General features: G+C 48.4%; 1 protein-coding gene across 1 annotated transcript; it reads left to right on the plus strand.

Moving 5' to 3' along the window:
• Positions 1-5,824: 5,824 nt before the first annotated feature.
• Positions 5,825-13,552, plus strand: LOC142917263 (uncharacterized). The gene is made up of 4 exons (XM_076061888.1): positions 5,825-6,088; positions 8,651-9,121; positions 10,043-10,247; positions 11,363-13,552. Exons 2-4 carry the CDS (start codon positions 8,674-8,676, stop codon positions 11,721-11,723), a joined length of 1,014 nt encoding a protein of 337 aa, XP_075918003.1. The 5' UTR covers positions 5,825-6,088; positions 8,651-8,673; the 3' UTR covers positions 11,724-13,552.
• The last annotated feature ends 260 nt before the right edge of the window (positions 13,553-13,812 follow it).

The following is a 13,812-nucleotide window of genomic DNA, read 5'->3' on the forward strand; positions in this document are numbered from 1 at the left end:
TGTTATGAAAATTGATGAAAATAATGAAAATTAAATGAAATTTGATATTTGCATAATTTATCCGAAATTATGTTAATCGGTGTAATTATGTGCATAAATTATGCTGATTCGAGAGATAATCGTATTAATTTATGCGAGTGGGCGTGGTTATGATAATGCAAGTCGTTATGGATTATCAGGTCGAGCCTCGGTGACGAGGATTGTGTTATGAATTGGAATAACGCAATTAATCGTATGCAGTGACGCAGGCGTTGTGAACGTGAATGAGAGAGAGTCGATTCGACTCTGCTCTTTAATTCCGTATTATCGATAAGGATATGATTACTCTCGATTGAACATTATGAATTATGTGTGTTAGGGATTATGTGTGGTGATAGTGTGCTTATGATAGGTCCCCAGGATTCAGATCTCATACGCAGAACAATATTATGCAGAATTTCAGGAAGAATCACACACAAACCTTCTGCTTTAATCAATTTTATTTCTAGCTAACTTTAATTTTTGGATAATATAAAAACTCAATCTCGGGATTTTGGAATTTCAACACAGCGTGAACATGATACCATCACGATTGCGTTGTTTCACCTCGATAGCGGCACCTGTGGTTAATTCCCGATGCGTAACGCAATCGATCGGTTGTTGAGAGAGAGATTAAAAACATGCGAACTATTCTATCAAACCTTAACTTTATAATATGCAAACTTGTATGCTTGAATTGTTACACAACACGGCACTTGGTCTTTGATTCGTATCCAATCCTTAATACATTCTGATATGCGAAGTTATTATGCTTGAAATCGTCAGCAAAGTACCACGTTGATGTTCGTTCATTGATTCATAACGATTATGAATTTAAAGCGTTCGACTGAAATACTTCTAATTGCCTTATCAACACCACTCGATGGCCGCAATGCTTCGTTACTTGAATTGTCACACAACACAGCATTCGGTCATTGATCATGCGCGGCCCTTAATGCAATTATTGTCACGTTGTTAACAATAGGATGACTGATTATTATGCAACGCTACTCGTTGAAAGGGCACTCCAACCAGTATTATTCTTGGAGTTACAAATATGCATTTGAATTCGTTATTTCATTCGTGGATACCAGCAAGATTATGTAGAAAGAAAAATATTAACGAACGACTCAAGTATTTCTAATCGACTTCTCAACGCAACTCAATGGGTGGCGATGTTTCCTTTTGAGATCCTTATCTCGGGCAAATCTTTTAATTAATTGTGGCCAGACCCTTGACAGGGAACCGGTTGAACCCGCTCTTCACCCCCGCGAGCGGCGCTCCGTGGTGAGGTGCCAAGAATTAATCCTTGTTAATGGGTCAGTTGGTAATTTTTGCGGTTAGAAGTACAGCCCCAGCACAATATTACAGAGGAAAATTATGAACACTCTTAAAAACGATAAATTATTCACTCGGTCGTTGCGATGTTTCCACAATCACGGATAATTCAATGGCTTGAGGTTTTAGGCTTTGTTAATGACCCGTGTGTGTGTTGAATGGTATGAGTGGTGAAAGAGTAGGCCAATGTTCGGAATCGATTCTTTGCGTCAAGCAGACGTCTGGTTTGTCGTGTAGTGGGGGGCAGTGTATCATACGTATCAGTTGATTCTTCTTTCAGTAGTTGGTTCGGACTCGACGGACGTTGGTGAACGAGTAGATACGTTGTTGTAGCTGAGATGACCGTCTGGTAGACGGCGTTAGAAGCACGCCCGCAGCGGCGCGGTTGTACGCGGACGGTAGGTAATGCGCGCAGTGCGTCTGCGAGCAGCAGGCACGCTGGTGCTCCGTCGTCGGCGGTTGTAGATTGCAGGCTCACGATTCGCTCGTGGTGGCGCTGGCCGCTAACAGCGGCAGCGGGTCGCCAATCGGCGACACTCGCCGATTCGGCGAGTTGTAGAGGCGTCTCCGGCGTCGGTGATGGCTGGTCTTCTGCTGAGATGAGTTGAGCGGGTCTTCTGCTGAGATGAGTAGAGATGAGTCTTCTTCTGTTGAGCTGAGTTGAGATGAGTCTTCTTCTGTTGAGCTGAGTTGAGATGAGTCTTCTTCTGTTGAGCTGCCCCCGAGGGCTGATGAGTTGATTTCAATGCTGAAACGGCTCCTTTTTATGCCAAAAATCTCTCTCCTTCTCGGCTCCCCCTCACGAGGCGGAGCTATCTTTGATCTGATCGTATGTCGGTAGGGGGGTTCGTGTGTCGGTGGTGGGGGGGGTTCGTGTGTCAGTGTGTATGTTTGTGTGTGTGTCATTTATGACACGGTTCTGTTCGGGTCTTTCCTCAAGCCATAAACATCAAGACAACAGACGCCTCGATTCATCTTGGTGGCGTCTGGTTGTCTACTCCATCCACCCAGAGAGAGGGGCGGGTTCCCCCCCCCCCCTTTTTCGTACACGTTTTCGACGCACAAAGAAATGGTTAAGATTTTTTTTAAGTTTAACATTTCACATCACAGTTGATATCTTATCATACACAGTTATGATCCTGCTTGTGATTCATAGTATTTGATTTCTTTTCAAGTGAAGATGCTCTTCTGAGCGTATGCATTTTATCACGTGCTGCAGGGAAAGACAAAGGTGGCCGGGATCTTCCCATCTCTCTATACTTTGCAAATATCATTTCGACTCCACATTCTACCAGCCTAATCCACCCCGTTACCTTGGCTCTTACTTAGTTTATTAATTTTCGTCACTTTGTGTGTTTATAAATGTGTGACAGTTTAACTTAAAGCTCGCTCGCTCTTTTGCTGCCCGTGTGCAGGGTGGGGTGGGGGCTACTACTAAGTTCCGTGTGTGGCAGATGGTCCCCGCGATAACGATCTGTTTGCCCTAGCGTGAAATTCCTCTCTCGCGCTCTTCGAGAGAGACAAAGGTGGTCGGGAGCACCTCTTTATACTTTCGACTTATATTTCTCAAATACCATTTGGTCCCATGTTTGCCAAGACTCGTGTTTGTAACTACGTCCTCCCGACACCTCTCGGTTTTACCGAGGTTCGAATTGTTATGATGGAATTATTAAAAAGAAAAATAATTATCATCCTAAGTTTAAGAGGTCCGTTTCTTGATTGTTGGAATCCATATCCCTTGGTTCTGTAAGGTTCTATAATGGAATGTCGTGTAAGGTTAACACGTTATTATTAATATTATATTGCAATTTTCTTTAAAACTTTCTTTGCCTGGTTGCCGTGTGTGGGGTGGGGTGTGTCTCCTCATCAAACCCGGCTGGCTTTTCCAGATGGCCCCTTGTGATAAGGTGTAATTCCTGCTTCTCCGCGCTGTGAGAGAGACAAAGGTGGTCGGGGTTGCTTGGGATATTGTTTAAACTCTTTCGCAAGTTTGCCCGTTGTCTCATTCCTTCTCGATAACCTTTGATGTGACTCGGTATTCCTGCTCCAAGCTTTCAGTAAAAGTATTAAAGGTGAAAATCATTTGATAGCGAATTAATCATTGGATAATAATTCACTGATGTGTCTGGTGGCCTGTTCTTAATTGGAGTGAGCGTTAGGATCGCTAATTTTATCTTATTCTTGTTGTTGCCTCTTAATTTTTTTGTTGTTTTACTGGCAAATAAGGAAAAGAATATGTATACGATTTACCCTGTTGGCGTCTCCGTGTCTAGTCTCTTGGTGTTCTGACCTCGGAGGGACCTTTCCTAAGGGGCCCATCAAACTCTTGTTCATCTGGAGATTTTTGCCGATAGCTGTTACATCCTCGCCTTGAGAGTTTTATTATTTCTTTATATATATGGCCTGTTTATGACCGACATCTGGTTTTTCGTGTTTCTGGCTTACGGGTTTGATTCATTAAAAAATATATATTGTTTGTCACGAAAGAAAGGAAAAAGAAATCTAGGTGTATGCATCCGTAAATATTCTTATGGATATTAATTGTGGAAAAAGGGCCGTATACAACAGGTGGTTTACTCTCCCCCCCCCCCCCCCCCCCCCCCCGGTTGTTGCAGCCTTTCCAGAATCCCTGCCTACATTAAAACGTCGAGTTTAAATTTCGATTTAAAGCTTTCGTGACTGCAAGGATTCATCTTCTTTGGTTCTTTCGGTAAAGTCACGTAGAATGAGAATAAAATAATAAAATAACACAAAAAATTCTCACGACGTTTCGGCCACAACGCAAGCGGCCGTCTTCAGGTGAAAGGTACAGACCTGTCGGGACAACAGAGCTTCAATGTCTGTCGTCCCGACAGTTCTGTACCTTTCACCTGAAGACGGCCGCTTGCGTTGTGGCCGAAACGTCGTGAGAATTTTATTGTGTTATTTTGTTGTCGAGTTTGCATGCTAAGATTGGTCCACACACCAAGTTCCTACAGGGACGTCTCTCTCTTTAATGTGGAACACCGGAATGGAGTGAAATCACAGCTGACGCATCTGAAGGCATTCCTGTATTCCCCCGGGGAACGTTTCACCCCACACGTACGTGTGTGTGTATACACGTCTCTTAATAAAATGAGTGCAAACCTGCAAGGGCGTATATTTATATAATTACGTGTAAGTTGAAATGGATTTTTGTTGTTGCCACGGACAATGTATGCCATTTGAGACTCTGATGCAGCCGGACGTCATCAGTAAATGTCAAAGCAGCCAGACGAACTTCCCTCAACACGAGCAGCAGAGGGATTGTCAACACCGCTGGCGTTTCCCTTCGTACCCCAACTCCCATCGCTCGCGTCTTTTATTTTTACGCACAATTAAAGAGTCATTGCCCGAAACGCCGCCGACTGCATACACGTTTAAACATTTTGATTTAAAGCTTTCGTGACTGCAGTGATTCATATTCTTAGCACTTTCGGTAAAGTCACGTAGAAGGGAAACAATAAAATAATAAAATATATATAAAATAATATATCTTCTTTGGTTCTTTCGGTAAAGTCACGTAGTACGAGAATAAAATAATAAATTTATAAAATTTAATAATACAATAAAATTGCCATATATTTTATTATTTTGTTTCCCTTCAACGTGACTTTACCGAAAGAGCTAAGAATATAAACGTTTAAACATTCTTAAGGCCACGGTGTTGTTAAACGTTTTGCTGTTGTGGGTAATTATAACCGTCATCAGGTTGCGAGTTTGACATTTTAAATGTTTATTGCCGCATGAGCCGAGTGGAGCGGTGGCGCAGTGGTTAGCACACCGCCCGGGTTCGATTCCCCGCTCACGGCGGCGCGCATCAGTGGTAATATTCGAACCGGTCCTGGACCTGCCCACCCACCCCTCCCTCCCCACACTTCACCAGCCCCCACTGGCCAGAGTGGTCAAATATGGTGAATCACCCCCCCACCACCACCATCACCACCATCACGACCGACAACAACGGCGTGCGGAAGGGGTGAAGTGACCGTGACCATCATCCAGCAGTGGGTCAATCAAGGACTGACTTCAATCTTTATTTAAAGATTTCGTGACTGCAGGAATCCATATGTAGTAGGTAGAAAATAAAAAATATATATTTTATTTTATACCTACGTATAAAATAAAATGTTCATTCCGTAAAGTCACGTAGTATAAAATAAAATGTTCTTTCGGTAAAGTCACGTGGCTTTTCCGAAAGAACCAAAGCGTAAGGACTGACTTGGTCCTTACATTACGGAACACGTGACAAGCCACAGCAATGAGCATCACCCCCCCCTGTCCCCCCCACCCCACACACACTTCCGCTCATATACGTCACTTCCGCCCACGCCCCTCACTTTCACTTCCTGCCCACGCCCGTCACTTTCTGCCCACGCCTCACTTCCGCCCATTTACGTCACTTCCGCCCACGCCCGTCACTTTCACTTCCTGCCCACACCTCACTTCCTGCCCACGCCTCACTTCCGCCCACACCTCACTTCCTGCCCACGCCTCACTTCCTGCCCACGCCTCACTTCCTGCCCACGCCCGTCACTTCCGCCCACGCCCCTTGGCTCTGCTGTTCGGTGGCTGAGCACGTGGGTGGGGTGCGGGTGGTGGTGGGGAGTTTCCCACAAGTCGACGAGAAGCGAGCGAGTGGCGAGCGGCACATCCGAAGGGCGACTCCACTCACAGTCGCCCGGGGCTCCGCACCGCCTCCACGCCCCCCGAGGTAAGAGACGGGACGCGGCGAGGATGGAGCGGTGGGGACGCCCGCGCCGTTCCTGGCCGTGCCCCCCGGTGGTCGACTCGGCCTCGAGTGAGCTCCTCGTCGGGTGCGGCCCTGGCGCTTGGTCCACCCTCCCGCCTCGTGCAACCTTTCCCCGGCCTTCGCGGCCCTGCTCGCCGGCAGCGCTTTGCCCCCGGCGGTCTTGCCGGAGGCTACCCGTGGGATCTTTGTCTTTGGGTACATCGAGCGTGACCTGAGACAGTGGGGGCCGAAGTTTGACTCCCTGCCGCGGTGAACGCGACGAGCGGAGAGAGCCTCGTGGCGTGTACACAAATCGATTAAAAAGCACCATATTCTTAGTTTTTTCGGTAAAGTCACGTTGAAGAGAAACAACAAAATAAAATAACAAAATATATATATTTTCTCTTCAACGTGACTTTACCGAAAAAACTAAGAATATGAATTACTGCAGTCACGAAAGCTTTAAATCAAAATTTAAAAAGCACCAGTCGGAATTTCGATTTAAAGCTTTCGTGACTGCAAGGATTCATCTTCTTTGGTTCTTTCGGTAAAGTCACCAACACGTAGAATGAGAATAAAAATAATAAATTGATTAAATAAAATAACACAATAAAATTCTCACGACGTTTCGGCCACAACACAAGCCGTTTCAATGCTAAATCCTATGCTAATTCCTTTGTCAAGGCGCTCTGTTTCTTCTCACACAGCTTAAAGGTCGCGGTCTGAGCTTGGCTTTGTTCGCTCCAGCGCTGTCCTCCAGACAGTCTCGTCCCTTCACCTGATGAAGGCCACTTGTGTTGTGGCCAAAACGTCGTGAGAATTTTATTGTGTTATTTTATTTTATCAATTTATTATTTTATTCTCATTCTACGTGGTGACTTTACACAATACCTCCAGTCAAAATGTAAACAAAAAACATACTATGATAATATATAATGCATTGACCTTGAAACTGGTTGGTCCACACCAAGGGACGGCTTTCTTTCTAAGGGACAATGCCACATATATTATCATAGTATGTTTTTTGTTTGCATTTTGGCTGCAGGTATTGTGGTTAATGCAGTAGACATGATTCCTTGTTAAAAGGTTTCAGTTTTGTTGCCAGAAAAAAACGGGAAAAACCCTATTATTATTACAAATCGTGCGATTGATGAAGAGTTGGAGCCGTGATTGGAATACGTGATTGTAGCGTTTCGCCAAGGCGAAATGCCAAAGTCGCTCGCGACACTGCCCCAGGCTTGGGGCTTGAGTCCCCTGCTGATGTCTCTCTGTGCGGCAGGATGTGGCGATCCACTCGGCATACAACCTCGCACTCCCCACCAAACATTCCCCGTATCCCTCCCCCCACCTCGATGTCCCAAGATCCCCGTCCTCTCATCCACCCCCCCCCACCACCACCACCACGATCCGATTGTGTCGAGAAGATTCCAGAAGAATGGATTATTTAATAAAGAATTAAAGCTTTCGTGACTGCATAAATTAGTTGCTGTTTTTTTCGGTAAAGTCACGTATGTAGGAATACCATAACGTTATATTAAAATAAATCAATCACGACGTAAAGGTAACTTCCCCGTAGAAGTGTGTTAATAAAGAATTAAAGCTTCTGTGACTGCATAAATTACTCATTGGTTTTTTCGGTAAAGTCACGTATGTAGGAATACCATAACGTTATATTAAAACAAATAAATCACGACGTTTCCTCCTGCCCCGTCCTTTCTCTCTGGCCCCTCCCCCCACCTTCACTTCTTATTTAAGGCTTCCGTTTCATCCGACCTCACTTCTCTGTCCGTCCTTGCCTCTTGGTGTCTCTCTATTTCTGACTTGTACCTCGTATTTGTTCACTCTGTCTATGCTGGTATGTTCAATCCAGAGGTTGAACACGAAATTTAACACTCTTCTGAAATTCGTGGTCCGCCAGGTAAGTGTCTGTGTTGTTGACCTGACTGGTTGTGTATCACGTAATTTTCCTTAGGTTTGTTGAATTCTCGTCTCTCCTTGTTGTATTTGCCTCCGTGATTCGTTTCTTACGCCTGATGAGGATCGCTTGTGTTGCGGTCGAAACGTGATTGATTTGTTTTAATATAATGTTATGGTATTCCTACACACGTGACTTTACCGAAAAAACACAATGAGTAATGTATAATTTGTCTCATTGTTTTATCCCCGTTGTCTGTGAACTCGCGTTTGAACTCTGCGGTTTTCCCTTCGTCTCGTTGCGCCCCCGCGCGGTCCGTCTCTTTGCCGAACAACAATTGTGGTGATCGCATCGGTGCCCATCGAATGGTCGGCGATGATACCGCCCCCCCCGCCTTGCTGATCTCGATGCGGCGGTCATCGTTGTCGTCAGCCACGCGGTCATCGTTGTCGTCAGCCACGCTCGATCCTTGGCGGAGATGAAGACCCTCCCGCCAACCCACGGCCGTCTCTCACCGGTCGCTGGTGACGACGCACCAGCGATGTAACGCGACGCACGGCATCTCCCGCCCGCCTGTGCTTAAACACAAAACGTGCGCGCTCCTCCCGCACCCCCCCCCCCCCTCGCAGATCGCATCGGGGCTACGCTAGCGATGACAATGATGACGACGATGACGACGACGATGTTGCTGCTGCTGCTGGTGGTGATGACGGGGGCGGCGGCGTCGGCAGACGTCTCGCCGATGCCTTCACCGTCCCAGCCGCCGTGCGGGCTGTGTCCCCCGGGCCACCACGTCTCGCTGCCGTGTTCCACCAAGGCCAGCGAGCAGCAGCAGCAACAGCTCCTCCTGGAGGACGCGTCCGACGTGGAGGCGCGTTGCACGCCGTGCCCGCCGCGCCACTACACGCAGTTCTGGAACTCCCTGGACCGGTGTCTCTACTGCGGCCCGCCGTGCAAGGAGGGCCAGCGGCTCGCAAAGGAGTGCAGCCCCACGCACGACCGCGTGTGCGAGTGCGAGCCGGGCACCTTCCTGATGCTGCCGCAGGAGTTCTGCGAGCGGCACAGCGGCTGTGCCGCCGGGCACGGCGTCGTCACCAAAGGCACGCGCGGGGTGGGGGGCGGGGCGGGGTGGGCGGGGAGGGGCTGGGCTACACCACGTGTGTCGTTGCCATTCGTCCGGCGATCGATTCGCCCGTGACCAAAGACGCCGCTCAATCGTTGCGTCCGATTTAATTAGTTGAATCGATAAGGGTTCGTTCCGCGTGGCCTCCCCCGTCAACAGATCCCTGCGGCGAAAAACGCATGAACGCCCAAACTCCCCGTTCATGCATTCTTCATTCATTGGCTAGAGGTTAAATCGTTCGCGCATTATTCCTGTTGGGCGCTGGAGATTGTTCCAATCTCCAGCGCCCATCGGGACAGAGCTCCTTCGCGCGCAGCGCGAGATTTCTACCCCACTCAGAAATCAATTGGTTCCTACTTTCACTCCTTTGATGATCATTCATTTGTAAACGTATTTACTGTGCCCCGCCGGCCAGTGCTCGTCAAGTCGGGGGGAATCTTATCTCCACTCTCCTATCTCCCAGTTATCTCCCAGCACCAATTTATGCCTATTCTTCTTCTTTCGTTCTTTCGGTAAAGTCACGTAGAAAGAGAATAAAATGATAAAATAACACAATAAAATTCTCACAACGTTTCGGCCACAACGCAAGTGGCCTTCAGGTGAAAGGAACAAACCTGTCGGGACGACAGAGCTACAATGAAGAAGGCCACTTGTGTTGTGGCCGAAGCGTCGTGAGAATTTTATTGTGTTATTTTATTATTTTATTCTCATTCTACGTGGTGACTTTACCGAAAGAACCAAAGAAGATGAATCCTTGCAGTCACGAAAGCTTTAAATCGAAATCTATGCCTATTCTCTTCTCATCTTTCTCTCTCTCTACGCATCTCTACATTTTGTCCCGCGTCTCTGCCCGCCCGTGCGCCCCCCCCCCCCGTCTCGCGTCTCCGTTGTTCCGCAGGATCCCCGCGCGAAGACACGCGCTGCGCCCCATGCCCTCGGGGATTCTTCTCCTCCGAGGCGTCGGCGGACGCCCCGTGCCGCCCACACACAAACTGCTCCGGCCCGGGCTCCATGGAGCTGCTGCCCGGGGCCTCCACGCACGACGCGCTCTGCTGGTCGGGCGCCCGCGTGGAGTCGCGAGCGTGGGGACGCGGGGCCGGCAGGTGACCGCTCTCTCGCTCGCTTTTTTTTCCACACGGACGCGTCGTTTTAGCGGCAACCGTAGATCGACGGCGTCAAATGTTGATTTAAAGCTTTCGTGACGGCAGTGGATTCATATTCTTGATTCTTTCGGTAAAGTCACCACGTAGAAGGGAAACAATAAAATAATAAAATATATATTAAACAATAAAATTCTCACGACGTTTCGACCGTAACGCAAGCGGTCATCATCAGGTGTGAAAAAACCAACGGTCGTGAGAATTGTATTGTTTTATATATATTTTATTACTTTATTGTTTCCCTTCAACGTGGTGACTTTACCGAAAGAACCAACAATATCAACGGCATCGTCGGAGGACCGCGCTACTGGCCTCGGAGGGCAGCCGGTGCGGATGCCGCACGTGCCCACTGGGGAGAGTGCTCCGGGCTGGACACGCGTTCGCAATCTGGTCCACGGTCACGTATTTATCCGTTTAAAAAGACTACTACAACCGCAGTACATTTTGGATGTGTGTGTGCGTGTACGTCTTTGAGAAATTGTAACGTAATTGTGAAGAGGTCGCCGGTGCATTCTCCACGTTGCAGGAATAGAAAACGATAGGAATGTTCGCCACTTGAACGAGACGCTAAATTCCACGCGATGGCGCGTGACCGACCGGTAGCACAGCGAGAGGTACGCTGACGCGGTCTCGCTGGCTACAGAAGCATTTTCTGAGTCCATACTCTTTGGTTCTATTCGGTAAAGTCACGTAGGTAAAAATAAAACAACAAAAATCACGACGTTTCGGCCACAACACAAGCGGCCTTCATCAGGTGAAGGGACCGGGCTGTCTCGAGGACAGCGCTGGAGTGAAACACAGCCACGCTCAGACCGCGGACCTTTAAGCTGAGTATGGATCCTTGCAGTCACGAAAGCTTTAAATCTAGAATGTTCTGAGTCGCCAACCCGGAACGGATCTCGGTTGCCTGACTGCAAGCTGGCACGACGCCCGCGCCTCCCAATTAGCGAACGAGCTGGCTACGTGCAGTGCGAAATAAGTACGGTGAAAAGTCCACCTTGCGAAAGGTGATCCCGGAACAACGCGCTTTACATCTCCTTCCCTTCCTTCCGCTGCAGAGCCTCCGTCGCCGCCGCCGCCTCGTCCGCCGCCCCGGCCAGAGGGCCCGTGCGACGCCGCGACCCTGCGGTTCGCGGGCGGCGTCCGCCGCCTGCCTCTGTCGTGCCTGGCCCACCGCGGCGCAGGGAAGGCCGCCCACGTCCGGGAGCTGCTGCTCGGCGCCATGGGCGACGCGGGGCGGCGGCGCGGGCGCGGGAAGCAGGGGGGGAGGAGGCTGGAGAAGCACGTGAAGCTGCTGCTCCGGGTTTGCGCGAGGAGACCGCCCCGCCGGGAGGAGGGTCGGTGAGGATGCACGGTTCGCCGTTGCGGAGAAAGACGTGGTCGAACAAGACGGGGGTGGGGGGGGGAAGGGCCTTTTAAATGGTCGTGTTGTAGTAGTCACGAACCGAGCGTGAGGGCTCAGAAACATTGATATAGCAACCATTTAAATCAATGTTTCAGCTGCCCAGCCGTGATTATATTGGGTTAAGTTCGGCGAGTTGACCGCGCAAAATTGCCATCTTAAAAGGTGATTTGTTCGAATAATTCTGGGTTTCAGAATTTAAAATGTTGGTTTGATCGCCATGCGCGTAGGGAAGCCGTGGCTCCTGGTGGTAGTTCCGCGTGACATGCTGCTGTGGGCCGTTGGGCAAACTGCAGAAACATTTTTGGGAAAGAGATGACAGTTTTATATAAGCTGTAGCCGGAGTCTTTCAAGCCCGTCGATTGAAGCCCTCTAAATTATCCAATATAGAACACTCATCGCATTAATGAAATCGACTGTAGAGGGTTAAATAATTACACGATGAGTGGTGATGATGAGGTATGATTAATTAAATTACATTCCATAGCTTGTAACAGAGGACACACATTAAGGTTATCGCATGCCACAAACTGCTTTGGGGGCAACATAACAGTGACTAACTTTAATAAGCCCACATTATTAACAAACGCTTCCTCACGACTGAAACCTTTAATCGCTGAACATTTCAGACAATTTGCCCTGTTATAAGGTGCAGAAGAGTACGGCGTAGTTACGAACAGCGACCACCGTGACAGCTAAAATGTTACAAAAATCTCCGATTTGAAGAAGGTTCATCGATAAACACATTCTCCTGCGGAGGGAGCTGGTAGGAACGTTGGGTTGCTCGGTCAATGGCCAGGGTCAACGGCAGTGTGGTGTATTCCACAAATAGGTCCGACTGTGAGGGCGGGCACAAGCCGGCGTGAGTAGGTTAAACGTTGAGTTTTATAAGGGCACCACGGGGTGACCAGTCCCTCCCCACCCAGCCCCACCCCTCCCACCCCCCACCCAGCCCCTCCCCACCCTCCCCTCCTCACCCTCCCCACCCAGCCCCTCCCCTCCCATTTTTGGATGCACGACGGACGGACACAACAATAATCCCCTGTGGGCTGGTGGTGTAATAACCAGGAGGTTCCTGCCAGTACAAGCATGTGTTTTTCACGTGAAGAGAGAATGGAAATATATTTCAGCAGTATTCACAATCTCTCCTACAAGCAGGGCTCTCAACGTTTCCCTAGAATGCGTGCTGGCTTGGAGTTAGGAATTATTAGCAGAAGGCACTGCACCCAGAGAGTGTGAGATACACCCATCGTAAGAGTCCATGTTGTTGTGTAGGCCAATTAGTTTAAAGGGCAATGCATTACCGAAGGATATTTGTTTGAACAGTTTACCGCAAGTATGTGTGGTTAATGCAGACTGGATGCCTTGTAACAGGGGTCCGTTTCGTGTTTGAACATCTTAACACCTGCCGCCTTATTGCCAGTAAGGGTAAATCCTCCTTTTTGTATTATTCCATCGCTATGTTTATTGCTCCAAGTATCCTTACAATCAATCCAATGAGAGCTTTATACAAGAACAATAAGGATACACGAGGATATGGTTTGTCAAAGTTCCCAGAAGAGTGTTGATGTGAACAAAAATAACAAAAAAAGATTTCGTTGGTGAGATTTCTAGAGAAACATTTCTGGAGCAGAGCGTAATGTACCTCTAAGTACTGGGGGACTGGTTAACGCAGTTCCTCCACATGTTTGTTGACAGCACAGTATTTTTATAGTTGCGTGTGCACGCGCGTCACATGACGTGTGCACGCATGACTTTTTTGGAATGTTCAATGTGTTTTTGTAATTGTCACGGATGGTTACGTGTCGACTGTTGAAACCTATGAATAAAAGTTGCACGAAATGTCCGCGCGTTCAAAATTCCTCGCCAATTCGGAGCGGATCCGAAATCCGCAAATACGTCGTCAGCTACGATCTGTCGTTTGCCGGCTGAATGCCTCCCTTCAATCGTGGCTGCGGTGGCAAAAAAGCCACCGAGCTTTTTCTGCCCGTGAGCTGTGATCTTACCGCCCCGTCTGCGTTCATCGGTTATCGCCCCCTTATCGCCGTGCCGCCCTGAACAAACTCAACAGAAGGCCTCCACGGTAATATTATATTGTCCTGAGAG

The sequence above is a fragment of the Petromyzon marinus genome, unplaced genomic scaffold (assembly GCF_048934315.1).
Source record: "Petromyzon marinus isolate PM22_M1 ecotype Great Lakes invasive population unplaced genomic scaffold, UKy_Petmar_22M1.pri1.0 PM_G_Scaffold_44, whole genome shotgun sequence".
In the NCBI taxonomy this organism is placed as follows: Eukaryota; Metazoa; Chordata; class Hyperoartia; order Petromyzontiformes; family Petromyzontidae; genus Petromyzon; species Petromyzon marinus.

Bases quoted from the DNA above. Each gene is read 5' to 3' on its own strand.
- LOC142917263 (XM_076061888.1), top strand. From the start codon at position 8,674: ATGACAATGATGACGACGATGACGACGACGATGTTGCTGCTGCTGCTG. The intron at 9,122-10,042 runs GCACGCGCGGGG...GTTGTTCCGCAG, and splicing joins GCACGGCGTCGTCACCAAAG to GATCCCCGCGCGAAGACACG. The intron at 10,248-11,362 runs GTGACCGCTCTC...CTTCCGCTGCAG, and splicing joins TGGGGACGCGGGGCCGGCAG to AGCCTCCGTCGCCGCCGCCG.